Source organism: Nelusetta ayraudi, unplaced genomic scaffold, assembly GCF_046127955.1.
Source record: "Nelusetta ayraudi isolate G7.1 ecotype Tasmania unplaced genomic scaffold, CSIRO-AGI_Nayr_v1 ptg000084l, whole genome shotgun sequence".
NCBI classification, from domain to species: domain Eukaryota; kingdom Metazoa; phylum Chordata; class Actinopteri; order Tetraodontiformes; family Monacanthidae; genus Nelusetta; species Nelusetta ayraudi.
The window spans coordinates 8,034,988-8,054,995 of NW_027466134.1; the positions used below are offsets into that span (position 1 = coordinate 8,034,988).

The following is a 20,008-nucleotide window of genomic DNA, read 5'->3' on the forward strand; positions in this document are numbered from 1 at the left end:
TGCTCGGCTCCGCCGTATTGCTTATTTTTCTGTCTTTTTTTCCCCCTCAATTTTCCCCCAGGCGAACGGCTTCACCAACCCCAACCTCACCCTCCAAGACCCAGAATGCAAAGCGACGGTCAACGCCACCCACTACACGCTGGTGACGCCGCTGACCGGCTGCCTGACCACAGTTTATCCCGTGCACGCCAGCCCCATGGCTCTGCACATCAACTCTGTGAGTACGGCAAAACATGTCTGCAAACCATCAGCGCGACGTTTCCTGTGATTTTGGTTCCGCGCACAAGCAGTTGCGCAACTTGCACAACCGACAATGACGTTGGTCAGACGTTGCTACACGATCTCGGCCCTCCAAAACGTTACCCCACCGGTGGTTTCATCCGACCGTGTGTCCGAGCGCAGCCGACTCCGGCCGACACCCCGACAAACACCGTCAGGTCACGTGACCTTTTTAAAGCAAAGGCTAATAAATAAAGAAATAGCCTGGCCAAGTTACTATCTCTTTACTATTACGAGACCTCCCCCCCATCCCCCACATCTTCCAGGAATTCAGAGATTAGAGGAGTTCGATAAACATCCAAATAATTGGGAACAAAAAATATTTGACCTGAAACTGAAAACAGTGACATTGAAAAATGACTGAAGATTTTTCCAGTTATCAAATTTCACTCATGGGCTGATGGGAAAATCAGAAGCCAAACACTTTCCACAGTTTTTATCTTCTAACCTCGGATGACGGTGATTTGTTAAAATTGCACCAAAGCTACAGTGTCATTCTTCGAAAACACAAAACAAAAAAAAAGAGGGATGGCATATGTATTTTTCTCTCAGTCTGAAATGAATTTTTATGTTGAAGCACTGAAAACTGAAGCACTCCGCCTCCCGTCTGACAACCGCAGATGACATCCTTCAGTATAATTATTATGGAATGCGTTCATTCAGCCCTGTTCTCACTAACAAGCAGTGATGAATCACTTCCTGCCCCGATCGTTTTGCCGAGCAACTTTTGGAACAACGGATTTTCTGTCCGCGGCAGATTGAAACCTGGGCCGAAGTCCAAGGTTGTCCTTTGTCTTGGCCCTTTGCTGCGGGGATAACCTCCGACCTCCGGCTGGAAGATGGATTCTCGCTGTCGAGGTCCCCGCGAGGATAATCTGCTCTGCGTGCCGCTTCCCGCTGCCTCTGCCCCGTCGCACGCTGATCTCATTCAGCTGCGACACTCGGAGGCCCGTCGGCAGGCGTCGAGCAGTGGCCGAGCCGCTCTGCCGCCTCGTTAAATCCAAATCTTCTTCAATCTGTCCGAGATCTCCCGCCACTCTTGTTTTTCGCTCTCGTGAGAAATAAGAAGTGTCTGCTTTTTTGTTTTTTGCTCCCAGACCCTTTGCTTTAGTCACAGGACGTTCCCACATTAGAAATCCGACTTTATTGCGGAATGTTTTGGCAAAGCCTCTCTCTCAGAGATTCCAATTTGCGCTTTTTTTTCTTCTTGAACGCGATAAATAAAAGGGGCAGCAGATTTGTTGTTGAAATTACACACTTGGAAATGATTATTCTCCTTATGGTTTTTTTTTTCCTGACGGCAGGTTCTGATCAGTCCCGCTGAGCACAAGGATGGGAGCGGCGGCCCGGTAGATCTGGAGGATCTCAAAGACCTGGTGTTCCCGAGGGAGCCGTCGGAGGCGGGGAGGAGGCAGCCAGAGGGGGCGGAGCCCCAGACGGCCGTGGTGGTGAGGAGGATCGCCGCCCATCATCTCCGTCCGTCTCAGTCTGAGTCCGGCAGGACTTGGACGACACAGTCCGCCGTCCGTCCCTCGGAGCTCGTAAAAGGCTCATCTGGCTTTTGCGAGCTGGCCGTCTTGCCGTCATGTCTGATTTTTTTTTGAAACAGACCTGATACTTTCCATTTCGCAGCAGCCATCCGTCCCTCCGTCCCCATCGGCCTCTGCCAGAACTGTTTTATTCTGTCACGTCCTTCCCTCTTCCACCCCATGCATTGCTCTTATTCACATTCATCGTCTTTTCCTTTCTGCCCCATAGTTTAACCCTAACACCAAACCATACCATACCATACCATACCACACCATACTATACCATACCTTACTATACTATACTATACCATACTATATCATACCATATCATACTATACCGTACAGTACTATACCATACCGTATCATACTATACTCTACCATACTATATACTATACGATACCATGCCATACTATATACTATACGATACCATACTATACTATATACTATACGATACCATACCATACTATATACTATACGATACCATACCATACTATATACTATACGATACCATACTATACCGTACCGTATCATACTATACTATACTATACTATACCATACTATATACTATACGATACCATACTATACCATACCGTATCATACTATACTATACTATACTATACCATACCATTCCGTACTATACTATACTATACCATATCATGCCACACCATACTCTCCAGTGCTATACCATACCATGGTATTGCATAGTACGGTATGGTTTTGTGTTAGGGTTAAACCATGGGACATACTATAATATACTGTATGTCTACTACAGTATGCCATACCATACCATACCGTATCTACTATACATATTGTTTCATACCATACCATACCATACCATACCACCAATGCACATGTTCCATACATACGCATACAACAGCTATACACACATAACATGCAAAAAAAAAAATTACCATAATAATACTATAATAACAATACCTGATGTAACAACGGCTTAATCTGTGGTTGCTCGGCTGTTTTTTTTCGAGAGGCTGCCGCTCGTCGTGCAGAGGAGTCTGAGCGGCTGACTGGAACGGACGGTGTTTGCTTTGGAGTGCAACGCAATTTAGGGGTTACACTCACGCACACGAGCACTTTGGCGAGGTTGCTTCGCCTGTGCACACGATGCCAGATCTGCTGTGTTGTTTATGTTGGCCTTTGTCTCCCTCTCGCTCTCTCTCTCTCTCTCTTTCTCCCTCTCTCTCTGTCTCTCTCTCTCTCTCCAGTTCAACTGCACGTACAGGCGGAGGAAGCAGCAGCAGCAGCAGCAGGAGGAGAGCTCAGAGACACTCCCCAGGATTGTGCCCGCTCCGGGGATCCCGCCGGTCCAGAACACCTCCTTCACCATGGAGCTGTACAACACGCTGCCGTTTGGCAGCCCCTCCCGCCAGACCTTCTACACCGTGTCTCAGAACCAGCAGGTCTTTGTGGAGGTAAACCTCGCAATTTAGTTTTCCACCAAGAACCTCTCCACCCCCCTCGCCTATTTCAGGTTCTCGTGGTTTAAAACAAAATAACGCTCACTAGCCTCCTGCATCTCAGCTCCACACGTGTCCATATCACATCCAGCCTTGAGGCACCAACCCCCCTCCCCCGCCTGCCTGTTTCTCAACACTGCGGTGGTGAAGGAGGAGGAGGAGGAGGAGGAGGCCGTGTAAGGGATGGCGAGGACTTGTTTCGTAAGAGGCTTTGAAGCGCTGATTTGCGGCAATATCGGCGGGCGACGACGGCGTGGATGCAGAGCCAGATGCTGACAGAGATTTCTCCTGATGAACGTGTTTTTTTCCCCCCAGTCGCTGAATAATAAGTCGCTGTCCCACAAAATGAAGATTGAGATTGAGAATTAGGAAAGTACTTAACTTGAATTAGGAAAGTACTCCAAGAACCAAATGTTTTTACGAGCAGTGGTGACACATTGAATGATCGAAAGCCTTTTTTAAAAAATATATTTATGCACTGAAACGAAGGCCGTGTATTGAGCCTAATTTCACCATTCCGGGGTTTTGTGACGTCGCAGTTTCCAAGAGTGGATGTTTTAGCACACCAACAGCAGCCAAGGATAGTGTTCATTTGCTTTCTGAGAGTTTATTGACAGGCTGGAACACAGGCTATTAATAAGTGTAATGTGAAGAGGTAAGATATATTTGTTGCTTTTATACTTCTAGTTTAATCTTTCGCTCGCGTCTGACAAGATCCATCATCAATAATCTTCACTGCTGTCTCCATGACTGAATTTGTGCTGCGCAGTCGATTTATTAATTCTTAACAAAAAGCAGCTGCCAGCCATAAAATGACGAACGGGTAACGAGGGCTGAGCTGTAAGTGGCTTTCAAACCCATGGATGGATCTTTTCACGTACAAATTAAATTACCTTCTGGCCTCCTCGACAGATTTAACGTCCAAGGGCTTTCATTGTGGACGTGTGGAGTCTTTCCTGTTTTTTTTTTTTGGTTTGTTTTGTTTTTGCATTTACGAAGCTTACTGGACCAATAGCTTAAACTTTCTCCCCCCCCCTTCTTTTTCAGCTCATGTCGACGGCCACCGACTCGTCACTGGGCTTCACCATCGTGTCGTGCTTCGTCTCGCCCCACTCGGACCCCAGCGTGGTGTCGGACTACACGCTCATCGAGACCGTCTGTCCCAAGGATGACTCCGTGGTGCTCCACCCGCAGAGGGACTTCCCTGCTGGTGGCGGCGGCGGCAGGAGGAAAACCTTCAGCTTCAACTTCAACTCCAAGTTCAACAAGTCGCTGCTCTTCCTGCACTGCGAGATGTCGCTGTGCTCCAAGAGGTCGCACGGCAGCCAGAGCTTACCGCCGGTACGCAGCAGCTTTTACTCTTGTCTGGGTTTTTTTTTCCTTCCAGTCTCCCCCCCCCCCCCCCCCCCTCCTTTTCCTGAACAAGCCATCAGCCGTCATCTCTGAACAAGCACGTCATGTGAGTTTGGTGTTTGTTGAAGGAGTCGCTGCCATTTGGAACCTGGCTGACCCTGAGCCTGTTAGTCTGAAGGCCCAGTGCTTGGCGGAAAAAAAACACTGTAAAGCATCCATGTCATCCCGTCATTTTTTTTTTTCTCATTGCGTTATCCATCCGGGATAAGAAAAAAAGAGTGTGAAAGGTTTTTGCCAGGGGTCACGCCGGTATATTCATAGAGAGATTCAAACTCTGTCTTTCCTTCCTTCCTACTGTCCTCCGCAGTGCTTGCAGCCGGGCCAGACGTGCGACTCTCTCTCCTTGGACAGCATCATGATGATGATGATGGACACCAAGACAGCGACCAAGCCGCTGGTCGTGGTGGACGGACCTCCCTCCACAGAGCCCCCAGGTCAGTGTGCACACCTGCGTATTCCAAAACTGTGTTCTTGAGGTGTTTTTAGTTTTTAATGCAATATGTAATGTTGCGGATCCAGATTCTATTTTGTACAATTTAATTTTTTGGAGTTTTTTTTTTTCTTTTAACCTTTTCACAAATTTTACCATCGGGCGCTATCTGCAGCATCTTCACATGGGCTTTACACCTCATTTGGACTTTATCTCCATGTTACATTGGGAGAATTCAGCAGAGGTTTTTGTCTTCTCCCACCGTTGTTCTGGATGGCCGTCGACGCTCCTGTTGTTTTCCCCAAATCCCAGTTCCTCTTTCTCCGCAAACACAACCTCACTCCGCCGTAGTCTGCGTGTTCAGTGCCAGATTTTTATCGCCCGCTTCGGATCGCAGAATTCATCGGCGTTATACGTCTCCGCCTTTTGCACGTCGTCGTTTTCACGGGTGAAAGTCTGAGCGCCGATCTCGGCTCCTCTGTGAGCGTAACCGAAGGTTACCGAATGCGGGGAGTGAAGCAGCTCCGAGGGCGACGACGGAGGAGGGAGCGAACCTCGGACCGTCACCACCGCAGAAACCACCAGGATCCAAAACATCTGGTTATCATCAGCCGGGACGTGTGCGTTTGTGCTATTGTGTGTTTCGTGTGTCTGTAGACAGGCGTGTGTTTTGTTGTGCGTGTGTGTGTGCGTGCGTGTGGTTTACTGTAGTAAAGTAGGAGCGTGCTAACTTTGAGGCCCAGCTTGGCTCCTCTGGACCGCTCCGTGCCGAGGGAGGGAGGTGGGGGGTGGGGGGGGGGGGGATGGAAAAAGAGGAGTCATACAGAACCAAAGTTCCAGTTGTTTTCACTTAGAACCTTCAGTGTGGCCTTATATTTCTACTGGAGACGGAGGAGAGAGAGCGCAAAGGAGCTGGTTAGTGCGTGTGTGTGTGCGCGTGTGTGCGTGCGCGCGTGTGTGCGTCAGCTCTTGGAGGCCAGCCACTGCTTACAGGCCCCCTCGGTCATCGGCTGTTTGGCCAAGCAGTCTCACATTTTGCTAATTATGACCTCAGCTGAGTCGGCCTGATATCATGAGCGCCACATCTCTGGTGAACGGCCAGGACCCCTCAAAGAATCCCACCCACCTCCCGCTCTTAGAAATGACATCATCGAGGGGGGTCTGAAGGGGGGAGCCCAGGCTCGGGGGGTCGTCACCGTGCGTCATGTTCACTGACTCATGAGCTTGATAAATCACAGCTCTTCACTCGGTGCAATCTGGACACAGAGTGAAGCAGAAAAAAAACCCAACCACTACATTTAGGTTATGAGGTGTGATTTTGAAATGTTCGGGTTTTATTTGTCGGCAACATATAGTGTATTGACAGTAGACTAAAAATGTTCATACTGCGTCCATTGATAGATTACCTCTTATATTACTTTGTTCAGACAAATAGAAAATGTAGGTAAGACATAGATGTAAAACATCCTTCCTATATTTTCTATTTGTCTAAACAAAAGAATATAAGAATCAATGTATTGCAAGTATTCAGAGAACCTGGATGTTAAGTTAAATATGTTATGAAATATGGTTGATGGCTTGAAAAAAAATATTGTATAGTTTTCAAGCCACGAGTTTGATGAGACTGGGCTCCGCCTTAGAACCAGTGAAGCCCTGGCAGGTTTTTACTCCTGTGAGGTTGAATGTGGATGAAGTCTTGGGACGAAGATGCAGTCCTCCACTCTCAGAGAGGTTTTAAAATCCCAAACTGACCCCTGAACTTTACAAGAAGACAGAAGCCAGAAACAAGAATATAAATGTGGTATCGTGCCGACTCAGACAAAAAAACACGTTCCCTATTAGTTCCACAGGCTGTATAGTGGGCTGCAGTCTATCACAGTGGTTGAATGTACGGTAAGGCCTTGGCTGAGTTGTGCTGCAGCAGCAGCAGCAGCAGCAGCAGCAGCAGTGGGCACCGCCCACAGCGCCGTGCCAGTGCGCCGGCTTTATTTTCCATGGAACACATTAGGTAAACACAGAGATGCAGTAAACACACACACACACACACACACACACACACACACACACACACACACACACACACGCACACACACAGAAATTGGCGGTATTTTGTAACACAAAGGCATCTCTTGTACCGAGAAGGCGAAGAAGAAAAAAAAAAACAAATTAAAATAAAACAAGCGGCCTTTACAAGAGCCGCAGCCGTGCGCTGGACGCCGTCCTGGCAGTGCTGAAATTGATCCGTGAAATCAAAAACAGAGAGGAAGAGAAAAAAAACGAAAACACCGGTGGGCCAACTTGGTGCAGCCTGAAAGTCGTCCCATGGTTGGTTGATTTAAGGCTGCGCAACATCATCAGCAGCATTGTCGCTTCTTGGAAAGGCCTCGATTAAAAGCCGGCCGCTCCAAAAAAAAGATCCGTGCATCCGACACGCTGCAAACACACTGGACTCACTGAAACAGAGGCGACGAGCAACCCTTTCTGAACGGACTGGATGTGATAAATACTGTGAATCCGACAACTCTGGATCTGGAACCAGTTTATCTCACACTAGGGTTGTTAGTCATTGGCCAGGCACCACACAGCACACAGGGGGAAAAAAATATGTCCAAGGACGCCCCGTTTTGAAGGCTGTCATCGAGCTTTTTTGGGTTTTTTTTTCTACACATGAGGAGGTGGCCGGCGAGGCGAGGCCACCTTACGTAAACGAATGAGCTAGTCGACCGGTAGCGACCACAACTGCAGCCCTGCGCCGTCGCAAACACACAAGGTCCCCAGGAGGAAGAGGAGACGACGAGAATCTTGTGGATTTCCTCCCGCAAAACCTTTTGAGCAAACACTTTGCACCGCCGCGGCCTTCAGCTGGCTGTGGCCCAAGCAGCATGCTTCCTCCGCTCTCCTGAGGCCGACGGAGAGACCCCGGGAGCGACGGGACGCGGCTGAAGGACACAGAGCCCCCGTAAAATTAAAGTCCCCTCTTCAGTCCCGTCATTCTCCGATAACCCAGAGGCGCTCTGTCCAAGAATAGCAGCCATTGTGCCGCGGTCTCGGACCTTAGCTGGGTCCCACTGCCGCCGCCCCTACCTCCACCTCCCCAGTTTGCCCTCCCCCCCTGCACACAGGGGCCTTTGTGTTGCTTGTTAAGACAGCTAAGTCCACCCCGCTCGGCCTTTTCGGACAGCCCGGAGGTCAGCAGGTTCGTCCTTTAAGAGGTTGGAGCCGCTCGCCCGCGGACTCGCCGGGAAATTTCAAGGTTCAGGTTTCCGCGCTGCTGCTGCATTCCTGGGGGGGGAGCTGCTTATCAACACCAGGCAATATTAGCCATCTGCTGCTCCTCTGGACTGTGAAGGGCTGCACTGTGGTGTTTTTACATGATCAAGATGCACTGTGTAGCATGCTTTTTTTTTTAAAAAAAACAAAAAACGAAAAATCATCTTTCTTTTCTCTCCAGCAGTTGGGTTAGGACCTCCGGAGCCTCCTAATGTTTGTAAGTTACCTTCCTCCATCCACAATTCCATCCAAAATCTCATCGCCTCATTTACACCTTGTTTAACTTTACTTAGGGTTAAAAAAAAGAAAAAAGAAGCCCGAGTCCATAGATGTGATTTAGCTGCTAACGCTAGCAGCTAGTAGCAGTGTCGTAGTCAAGACCGCACCAACCCAGACCAAGACATTGTCAATACTAGAGAGTATCGAGACTGAGACAAGACCTTTATATATCAAAGAATAATAACAACAAAACAGAAAAAATTACTAGTATGTTGTTTAAATTCAGCTTTGCTTCTAAATCGATTAGCAACATCTCTTTTCAGCTTCTCAGGTATCCTTTAATCATTTTCTTTAATATTTTGCTGATTTTCCAACTATTTTGAACTATTTTCAAAAAAACAACTTAGCTTCATAAAATTAAAAAATGCATAAACTAGGAATAAGGGGGTGTGCCACTCTGGGTGTCAGAGACTGGGGGTGTAAAACGGCAGCAGCTGGATTATTTTCCATTATTATCTGTCATTGTACTGTTGGCTGAGTCTAGACCGGTCTTGATCAAAAATCCACCCAGTCCAAGACGACACCGAGACCCCTTGGTCTCGAGACCAAAACCAATCTCGAGTGCTACATTATTACAGAGTAGGAAACACTATGCTGACGCAAGCAGCAACCAGCTGGAGGTCCAGCTTGTTAATCATCACATGGCATATTTGATTGGAGTGGAAGTTTAGCAGCGGCTACACTGGAACAGGCTCGTTTCGATGCTCCAGCGCGAACATGCAGCTAGCATTTACAATTTTGCAACATTTTTGAGCGAGAGGAAAAGAAAACCCATCATCGTTTAGATCAACTTGCACCTGTACCCAGACTGAGGTGTGAAGCAGCTCCAGATGCAGTCGTCATGTTTACATTTAGTTTTTTTCTTTTGCCCCTCCCCCAGTCCCGCTCTTGGTGCTGGACACTCCCACCGTGGTGGGCATCGCCTTCGCCGCCTTTGCCATCGGGGCCCTGCTGACCGGAGCCCTGTGGTTCATCTATTCCCACACAGGTAGGTCTCCCATCCACCTGCTACACACACACACACACACACACACACACACACACACACCGTCGCCGCATTTTGAGTGAGAGTAGATAAGAAGAAGCCCAAGTGAGAAATTCCAGAAATGTGCCAAAACATCCTGCTGCTGCTGCTGTCGGGCGGGGGGTCGGGGGGGGGGGGGCGGAGGAGGGACGGCCCACAATAACACACCGACTACTGCAGCGCAAATATGTCCTGGCGGTCAGCAGCGAGGGCTCTCCTCCTTCCTGCCTTTCAGTGTTTGTGAGGCTGGAGGCCGCTCTCGCCCGCTCGGCCCGCCACAATGGCCCGGACGACGAGCTGGAAGTTCCCCCCTCCCCCTTCGGCCCGCGCTCGCAGGAAAGGACTCACAATCTGGCCACTTGGATGCCAAGATCTTCCCCTCCGTCCCGGGGCCGGCTGGCCCGCTGACCCCTGCCGACCCCCTCCCACCCGCCCCGAGAGGAAGTGCGCTCCCAGTCCACCGTTTCATAGAGCTGCCCTGTTCTCCGCAGCGGTGGCGACACGCCATGCCGCTGACCTGCTGCCCTGCTGCCCCCCCCCCGGCTGATGTGTTCACCATGAGCGCCCGTCGTGAGCGGAGCTTTAAAACAACACAGTCAGCAGCCAGTGTTTAAGTTGAAGGGGCCCCGCATCACAGCCCCAATTCACTGGTCCAACTTTTTCTAGTAATAATAATAATAACGATGATGATGTCTTGTTAGTGCGCCCCCCCCCCCCCCCCCCCCCCCCACACACACACACACACACACACACACACACACCCCCCCAAGCAGAAAACTCCACTCTTTATTGTTTAAACAAAAAATTTCTTTTAAATTTGTTATTTATTTTGAGTTTGGCCAGAGAAGCACATTTTAACTGTGCTTTTTAAATTCTGTTCCATTTTCCTTGTATAATGTTTTTCTACCAAAAGAAAAGTTCCATTTGGTGCAAAAGTCAGTTTGCTGATAGCACTACATCCATCCTGTCAGTGAACCTCGGAATATTCCACCTTTCTACATCTGCTGCTCGCTCCACTTTTCAAAAAAGTGTGGGCCAAAGCGCTCTGCACCTTTACACTTGCAACCCTTTATTGACTGCACCCATAGCGAGGTTGTTGACTTCAAGCAAGGTCCAGCCGTCAAAGCACCACCTTGGTCAGGAAGTGAAAACTTTTTGGCTGAAGGACTCATGAGCCCTGGGGTATAAAATGCCTCCTTAATATCCCCTCCGCCACCACCCCGTTCTGTATACAAAGTCTTTCAAGTAATTCTAAGCTGCACTTTTCAAATCAGTGGCATTCCAATGCAGAAGAAACCACCGGCTGACAGATTTTACTGGTCTTATCTGTAACATAACATTAGTCTTGGCTGCTCTGAGTAAAAAAAAAAAAGCGAGTTCTGTGGGATGACAGTGAAACACGAGCCTTGCAAGTGCCTGCCTGGCTGGCAGGCTGGCTGGCTGGCTGGCTGATTGGCTGCTTCCCCCAGAGAGGGCGACACTCGCCGCATTGGGAGCAGGTGTAAGAGCGTCGCACTGTGACGATGCGGCGATAAACGCCGTCTATCAAACGAGAGGGGAGGTAGGGCTCCAGCTCCGGCCGTCTTAGCTGGCGAGACCTTATAAGGCAGTGACAGCGGTCTCAGGAAAACCCCGAGAACGTAGATTCCCCCCCAAAAAGAACAAGGACCAAAAATATCATTTAGGAGTATTTAAACCCTTGTGCACAGTGTGATGAAACATGTAAACAGTTAGGAGTCGTGGCCTCCCCCCTTTCCCGGGGGTCTCGAGACCACGTTTCCAAGTCCACGCACTGGCATCACAACTCTGGATTTGCCAGTTTCCCTCTCAGCCCCATATAAGGAAACTAAGAGAAGAACGTTTGAAAAATCAACCCGTTACCTTCACCTTTTTTATTGTTGTTTTTTTTTTTCTCAACACTTTGGCCATGACTAGGAACAGCAGGTGCAAACTGAGCCAGCAGGTCTGCTCTGAATCAGACCTGCTCGATCTGTACGATGAAGTAGAACGTGCCAGCGGGGGGAAACTGAAAGCAATTGAAAAAAACAGGCCAAAACGTCACAACCTGGCTGCACTGTGTGAGCCAGAGGGGGAAAGTGTTGTTGACGCACTGCAGAGGGAGCATCTGTCGACCAAGACACCTGCTTCTCTGTTAGCGGCGCACTGACTGGACGTGTCGGTGGGCAGTTCCTTCCCTGCGATTAATCAGTTGGTAGAATAAACCCCTGCGATTAATCCATTGGTTTGTTCCTCACCTGTGATTAACCCATTGGTCAGTTCTTTCCCTGCGATTAACCCATTGGTCGGCTCCTTCCCTGCGATTAATTCATTGGTCAGTTCCTTCCCTGCGATTAATCAGTTGGTAGAATTATCCCCTGCGATTAATCCATTGGTTTGTTCCTCACCTGCGATTAATCCATTGGCCAGTTCTTTCCCTGCGATTAATCCATTGGTCGAATCCTCCCTTGCGATTAATCCATTGGTCAGTTCTTTCCCTGCGATTAATCCATTGGTCGAATCCTCCCTTGCGATTAATCCATTCCATTATTTTATATCCCTGTAGATTTTTTTGAATTGCGTCCGTTTTAAACCCAGTCACGAGGCTCAGATTAGGAGAGGAATCGGAGAGACTGGCGACCGGCTGCTTGCAGAAATCTTTACTTTGTCACTTGACGCGAGTTTACAAAAACTCATTGCACTAAAAGGCCAAATTGTCAAACATCTGTTTCATCAACTGGAAACGTGTTTATTTTTATTTTTTTTTATCTCTAAATCCATTTCATGCACACAGTATGCATCTTTGACATGAAAGCAACCGACTGTCTCCCGTGTCCCCATTCGAAGCCTATAGAAGTCGTCTTGTTTTGAAGAGCCCGTCTGAGGGAAGGACCCCTGGCAGCTCCGCTCTGGTAAACATTAGGAGAAGTCGGGGGTGGGGGGGGGGGGCTCGGCGGAGGCAGCGGGATGGAAGATCGCCTGTGGACACATGTGCTTGCCATATATGCAGCCAAGCACGCTCACATACACACATTTTAAGCATAAACCAACGTGTGTGTATAGAATAAAAAGACTCTTGGAGAGAAGTTCTCATTTGGCCCCTCCCCTCACCCCCTTTTCTGGCAGGAGTAAATCTTTGAAGGATTGAAGGGCCAGATTGTGGTAACAACTGTGCCAAAGGCTTCATTTAAACACTCTGGGCTTGGGTTGAGAATCTGTACAACGTCCGCTGGACGCTTACTGTAAACCAACATAATCGACTTTTATTTGCCCTTCGTGTTTTTTTTTTTTTTTTTCCTTTTTATCCTCGAGGGAGAATGAGACGAAATGCTGCTCGAGGCAAAGAACAATAAACCAGCCCGACCAGCCCTGCCGAGTGTTTGCGCTGCTTTATCGACTCAAGCTCGGCTAATTGAAGCCAGATATCGGCAGGAACGAGCGTCCTCCGTCATCTTCTCCTCAGCACCGCTGTCTGTCAGGTGGGACGCGGACGCTTGCGCTTGCGCTCTCTTGACATGGTATTTTCTTGATCCTTGCGCTTCCCAAATCGGTGGCAGATGAAGAGGGGAAGAAGATCACGGTGGAATCACTCCAGAATTCCTCATACGTGACTATCCCCCCCGAGTGCTGATGCTTAAAAAAAAAAAACTGCCTCTAATAAGAAACGTACGTTCTTGTCAGTCAAGCCGATATTAACCACTGATTCATTTGTATGTTTTTATTTAGGTCAAACTCCCAGTGAGGCTTGCGTCAGCGCATCAGCGTCAGCCCCGAAATTCCCCCTCACCGTTGGGATGAAGGTTTTAGGTTTCACTATAACACGAATAAATCCACCGGTGGATGTATCGCGCAATGGGGATTTGTATCATTCGATACTAAAACATGAGGGATACGGCGAGTAGTGAAGTGACAGTAAATCGTACGACTACATTACCCGTGTCATGCAGTCGGATGGGTTTGATTTGTAGCCCGAAACTCTCGCCTCTCCGTCCTTCTTGAAGAGCTCCCGTTGCAATAGTTTTGAGGATTTTTAAAGGATACGCGTCATTTTAGTTGTTAAAAAGTGCAAGATGTTACGTTTAAGTTTCATCTGAAAATCTGAGAAATCGAGAAAGCGGCCGCTCAAGCTTGCAGTTTTGTCAGACCAAGGTGAAATTTCCAAATCAAGGAAGATTTTGTCAAAACACGAAAGGCTTTCTGAATGATTTCAACAAGAGTGTAACCAAATATTGTGCTGCATTTAGGTCTGTGAAGTCACAGTCCTCAACCAATAGGAAGCCTCGAGCTGCTGCCAACATGTGTAACTGGCTTTAAAAGCAGGAACGGTTGTTGCTATCGACTCAAAATGGATATGTGCAATAAATGCAACATGCAAAGTCAATGAACACTACAAGTGCGCTGACTCCGCCTCTTGCTCGGCCTCCACAGGTGGTGGTAGTGGTGTTGGTGGTGGTGGTGCTGCGGCCGCTCCCTCCCAGCCGGCCCAGAAGTCCCCGCCCGCCTCGGAGAACAGCAGCGCCGCCCACAGCATCGGCAGCACGCAGAGCACGCCGTGCTCCAGCAGCAGCACAGCGTAGCCCAGGTGGGCGGGACCCCGAGCACTGGCGCCGCCTCAGGAAGGGGCCTACAGCTTCCTCACGCTCCGGTTCGAACGCCTCCTTCCAGGAAAGGGAACTCTTCTCCGGACTTTGACAGGAAGGAAAAAGCAGGGTTTGGAAAACTAGAATCAACAGAACAGTTTTTGTATAAATTCAACTTTTGCCTTTTTTTTTTTTTTTCCATCCCAATGCTGCTTTTTTTTCTATCCTGATTCCCAATACCACAGCTGATTGAGGCACTTTGGGACAGGCAGTTGTACTTTAAGCAGCGCTCCAAGCTGCCAGGAGGCGGCGCTAGCTTGTGAGAAGTTGACGGCTGGACTGACACGTTCTGTTTAAGGCTCGCAGCAAAGCAACCACTATGACCACGAGGACGCAAGTGCAGTAAGGAACCGACGTCCTCGTCCTCGACGGCTTTTCAGAGACACTTTAGGTTTTGAATGTATGCAAAGGAGGAGAAAAATGCCAAAAAATGTGAACGATAAATGTGAAACTGATATAAGGAGAAAAAAAAAAAAGCCACGTTGAGGAATGTCCCTCGGAGAGGATTCATCCAGACTGCGCGGTGAGAGATATTGTACCGAAATAATTGTTTTCAGGACATCATTTCCCCATTTTGTTTTATTTCACACCAATAGGTTAACATTTGGGAATTACGTTCGGTTTTACTTTATATAAGCTTTTGCTCAGACTATACAGTAAAATACCTCTTAAGTTTGTCCATTAGTTAGTCTAGCTTAGCATAAAGACTGTTGGCTCAGTTTCCTCCCAAAACGCAGAGTTTAATAAAGACGTCATGACGCACCTGACGGGTGTGTTTTGATACTGTAAAAGATAGTCATAGTTCCCTGTGATTAGGGTGTGATTAGCCTAGCTTAGCATTAAGGAGTGCAGTGACTCTAGTACTCGAGAGTATAACTTTTTTAATGCTAAGCTAAGGCTAATCTATTCTAGTCTCAAAGCGCAGTCGCCGACATGCTAGACGTCAGAGTCTTTTGGTCCCACAACTGTATCATAAAAATTGTACATATGCTGTAATTATTGTAAAGAGTTCAAATCGTTACGTGTACAGATCTATTTTTTCTGGATGGGGCAGGATTCACTTGACAGACGTGTCAGATGTGAAGTCGTGCCATTTTTCAGTCAGTCACTTTTAAATTAACACAGTTACAGATCAGAACAGGGCGTTTAATGGTCACTTATACTTGACTTAAATCAGGGACTGACGTCAGTCTCTGTTTTTGTCGAGAAAAATATCCCAAAATGGGAAAAAAAAGGCGATCAATGCCGAAATTTGTGGTTCAAAGCAGAACAAAGACATAAATCAGTCTGTACAAAAAAACAACTTTCATTTGTTCTTTTCAAATTCCATTCAATCGCCTTGCGGTCAGATGTAAGTGATGCTCTGAGGCCAAATATGGATTTTTTTTTTCTGTTTCACATGAATGATAAGCTGTTGCTGAAGCTCCTTTTACAGGATGTTTTTCTCTTCTTTTTTTTTATTGTATATTTTTGGGGGTTTTTTTTGTTTGAAAACACAAAACACAGACTCATCCGCCATCTCAGAATAATATGAATGTTTGTTGTTGCCTCTTTAGAAATCATAGTTTATTTTTATGTTTTAATCAGTGTGGGGCCGGCAACAAAAAGGAGAATGTATGTTTATCTTTTTCTAGGCTTTCACCTGTAGATAAAAAACAAAAACAAACAAAAAACATTTTTTTTTAAAGCTTTCTACGGAGGGAACAGAGTATTTTAGTACATATATAAATACATAAATGTGTGTATAGAATTATATTTTGGAATATATTTACAGAGAGAAACTTATTGTCGTCTACGTGTGCACTGTGAAATGTGGGTGTGTGTGAAAAGGAAGATTTATTCAGTTAACTGGTGAAATCCTCATGCCATGTTTTATGACACTGACCACTGTCCAAAAAAAAAAAATATATATATATATATATATAAATATAAATATAGATATATACTGGTCAAACCAAATAATCCAAGTAATGATTATCAGTGACTCTTTTTATGATGAGAATGTGGATCTTCCCCAAGATTCATAAAAAAAAAGTTCTAGAATGTTCAGAAAAATCAACATTGTTTTGGTGTCAGCTAATAAATGTGTCATAAAACATGCGATGAGCTTTGAGTTGTCTTTATAATAATGTGTTTGTGTAAGTGCTCTTCAGCTTCCTCTTGGATGCAGCTCTCTCCAAAACGTCTCAGATCAAATCAGACGAGACGCATGTTAGCCCTCTGTTTAAAGCCTCCTGCTGAACTCGGCTGGGATTTAGCTGGGTGAAGCCTTTGCGGCGTGTTTGGAGAGGGCACAAAAACAGGGGGCGGAGCCAACACCTGGCAGCGGGGTTGGGGAGGGTGTGCAGTCACTAACCTGTGACATCACACGGGGGACAAGTTTGGTTGAGGAGGGAACGGAGAGAAACGCTGTTTCTAATTGATTCCTTGTCAAAAAGAATCATCACACTCTTGCGTCTCGCTGCGTAACCCAGATCAGATCCTGTTGTGTTGCCACAACAACAACAGCAACACCAACAACAACATTGTTTATCAGCCTGAGAAAAATCTGCTGCTGGAACGAAGTGAAAGAACAAAAGTTATTTTTTTATGCACATGGAGAGAATCTAAGCGTGTTGTTCCGTCTCCGCCGGAGGAGGAGCCGACTGTTCTTAGTCACACTCGGGCAACTTCTCTTGAAGTTCATATGCAACACTTTTTTTTGTGTGTGGGTGTATGTTAAAGCAGCGTTAGCCGCATTGTGTTCCATGGGGTCTGCCTCCAGGCGTCTGTCCCCCCTCCCCCTCCCCCCCCAAGCTAGCAACCTGTCTGAGGCTCTTCCACTCCGCCGAAGCTGCTGCAGCCTCGTCGGGGTGTCCGAGGTTTCGCCGAGATCCTCTGTCACCGGTGGGAAGTGAGACGGATCTCCTCCTCCCGCGGCGTCTCGTCATCCCGCGGTGTTCCCGTAGTTTTGCTCACTTCTTATCGAAAGTCATCGTCATGGTTTCCCAAGTCGACTCTCTCAACTCCTGACCCGGACTTAATCCCCCCCCCCCTCCAAGCTGATGTCGGGGGATAGTGTTCCACTCAGGAATAATGATACAGTCCCACCGGAGCGATGCTGTTCAAATATCCACGCTGCTTCCCCCCCCCCCCAGGCTCCCAGGGGCCCTGGTGCATGCTGGGAAAAGCTCCATCTCCTTCCCTGCACGACTTAGGAGCGGCTCACATTTATTGGCTTTTCTGCGAGTAGATCCGGAGATCAGCTGGAGCACAAACCCTTCTGTCTGCTTATTGATTGTATTTTTGTTTCATTTGACTACCTCATGTTTTTTCTATGAATGTGTAATCTGTGTGTGTGTGTGTGTGTGTGTGTGTGTGTGTGTGTGTGTGTGTAAAGTGTGTGTCTTGCGCTGGCATCTGAGCTTGTACGTCGACACAGAATCCCCTCCTTCCCCTTCTGGTTTCAATGCGCTTTTCTTTTCTTTTTTTCTTCACCCTCCTCCACCAATTATATCACATCAAACAATGAAGACTTGGATCTTTCCCATGATGCCTTGCATTGTAAAGTTGTCAAATACTTTATATTGTTTCTGTTTGTTACTTTTCATACGCTGTAAATATGCATGATATCAGTGTAGCAACTCCAGTCCAATAAATCCTCATTATACTGTCCACGGCTGTGTTTGATGCTTGTGTGTGTGTGTGTGTGTGTGTGTGTGTGTGTGTGTGTGTGTGTGTGTGTGTGTGTGTGTGTGTGTGTGTGTGTGTGTGTGTATTATACCACTGCATGGGTTGGATTCAGAACAATGAGCTGTAATAATGATGTGTTGGCCTTGGCTCGGTTCTGCTGAAGTCATGACTTGTCTCTGGTGATCTCATAGGGTGATACAGACCATGTGGTCAGAGGGGGGGGGGCTGGGAGGTGAGTTGTTTTGATTAGAGCCCCTCAGAGGCAGTGCCTGGTGAGTGTGTGTGTCTCTCTGTCAGTGTGTGTGTGTGTGTGTGTGTGTGTGCCTGTGTTGGATCACACTGACTCCTCAGGTTGGTGCTGGTGAAAAGTCGAACGTAACTCCTCCTGGAGTTCACCAGGTGTCCACCAGGTGTCCACCTCACCTCCAGCCCAGAGTTGCTGCTGTTTCTGATTACTGTCCTCTTCACTAATCACTTTGCCATGTGTTCCCAGTTCTCTGACAACTCATTTCACAGATTAAATGAGGAACAGTTACGTAAGACACGCGCGGCAGCTGGACGGCGGACGGCTCGAGCAGATCCAGGCTGAAAAGGCTCCAGTCTGGATATTTTTCGGACTCCTTTTCTCTTGCTGTGAGTATGTCGTATGTATACACTTTTTCATTGGCCTCTGGCTGTTTGGATTTAGCTTTAAACTGGGACACGAGTCTGGATAAGGCCCCATTCTGATTGCACGTGTTGGTAGTAAAAAAGACAGGACTCCTCTGTCCAATCAGTGTCCTCTGAAGAGAAAGAGGGCGGAGCTAGTGATTGAATCCAGTCTGACCAGAGCTCTTCATTAGACTAAAAGCAAAGAACTGAGGGCGCTGAACATTTCTCCCCTGCTGCTGATTGGCTCAGTTAAACTCCTCCCCCTGTTCCTTCCTTACACCAATAGGAACCCTGTGACTGTTACCAACTGGCTCAACAAAACAGAACTCCGTGGCATGGCACCACACTGAGCTTTCCTAGAATTAATCATAGAAACTAGAGCGATGGCCAGCACTGTAGCTCCGGATCCAACCTCCCACCCACTCCTCCGTCCTCTCGGCCGTCTCGTTGGGCCGCGACCAGCTCCTGATTCATTCTTCCACCTCCCGGAGCCAGAAATTTGATTGCTGAGAAGTCGCTATTTTCATCTCCAGCTTTCCACTCACGTTACCTGGAACCAAAAAAAAAAAAAAAAAGGGGGGGGGGAGAGAGAAGATGAAACTAGTTGTTTGCCTCCAACAGTCTGCAGCTAATCCGTTCAGCCAGTGATAGCATTCGTCCCAGACGACAGTCCAAACACATTCGGTGCAGACCTTCGCCTCTGAACATGATTACTTATTTACAATTAAGGCTGAGCGAGATGTTTTAGAAGGGTTTGGCTGCTTAACAACCTGAGGGTGGATACACACACCCTACGAACGCACAACCCACCCTCCACACACACACACACACACACACACACCTCAGCCTGTACTGTGGTTTACAGAGTGGATCCTGTATAATGTAATGCTGGACCACAGAACTGAACCTCAGAGGAGACAAAAACTTTGTTGTTGCAAAAGTTGTGTTGCTGAAAGCTCACTCAAAAGTTCTGCTTCGTCATTAAAAACACAACTCGGTAGATAAAGCTGTGGATTAGTTTAAGTGCCGGCAGGAGATCCACGTCACTGCTTTGCTCCATAGAGTTTAAACTCTTTCCAAAGTCATCCAGGTCTGATAAAAATGGCCCTGACCTGCAGCAGCATCCATGCTGACAGCTTCAGCAGCTCTGACCTTCTTCTTCTTCTTCTTCTTCTTCTTCTTCTTCTTCTGTGAGGAGTGGCGGAGTTGACGAGAGAGGGAGAAGTGCAAAACTTTGAGCGTTTTTTCGCTGTTTTTGTTCATTTTTTTCCATCTTTTTTTTTGATATATATGTGCGTTAGTTTTTCATTTATCAATTCGTATTAGTTTTGTAAGTAGATCGTTTTTTT

The 20,008-nt window shown here is 47.4% G+C and overlaps 1 protein-coding gene across 1 annotated transcript in view; it reads left to right on the top strand.

Moving 5' to 3' along the window:
- tgfbr3 (transforming growth factor, beta receptor III) overlaps nucleotides 1-15,639 on the top strand; it is a 57,208-nt gene extending 41,569 nt beyond the window's left edge. Inside the window, exons 10-17 of the mRNA XM_076045112.1 lie at nucleotides 62-217; nucleotides 1,584-1,727; nucleotides 3,032-3,238; nucleotides 4,331-4,624; nucleotides 5,004-5,130; nucleotides 8,581-8,613; nucleotides 9,556-9,663; nucleotides 14,125-15,639. Coding sequence (XP_075901227.1) covers nucleotides 62-217; nucleotides 1,584-1,727; nucleotides 3,032-3,238; nucleotides 4,331-4,624; nucleotides 5,004-5,130; nucleotides 8,581-8,613; nucleotides 9,556-9,663; nucleotides 14,125-14,273 — 1,218 coding nt within the window. The 3' untranslated portion in view covers nucleotides 14,274-15,639. The remainder of the gene's footprint in view (nucleotides 1-61; nucleotides 218-1,583; nucleotides 1,728-3,031; nucleotides 3,239-4,330; nucleotides 4,625-5,003; nucleotides 5,131-8,580; nucleotides 8,614-9,555; nucleotides 9,664-14,124) is intronic.
- Nucleotides 15,640-20,008: the final 4,369 nt, after the last annotated feature.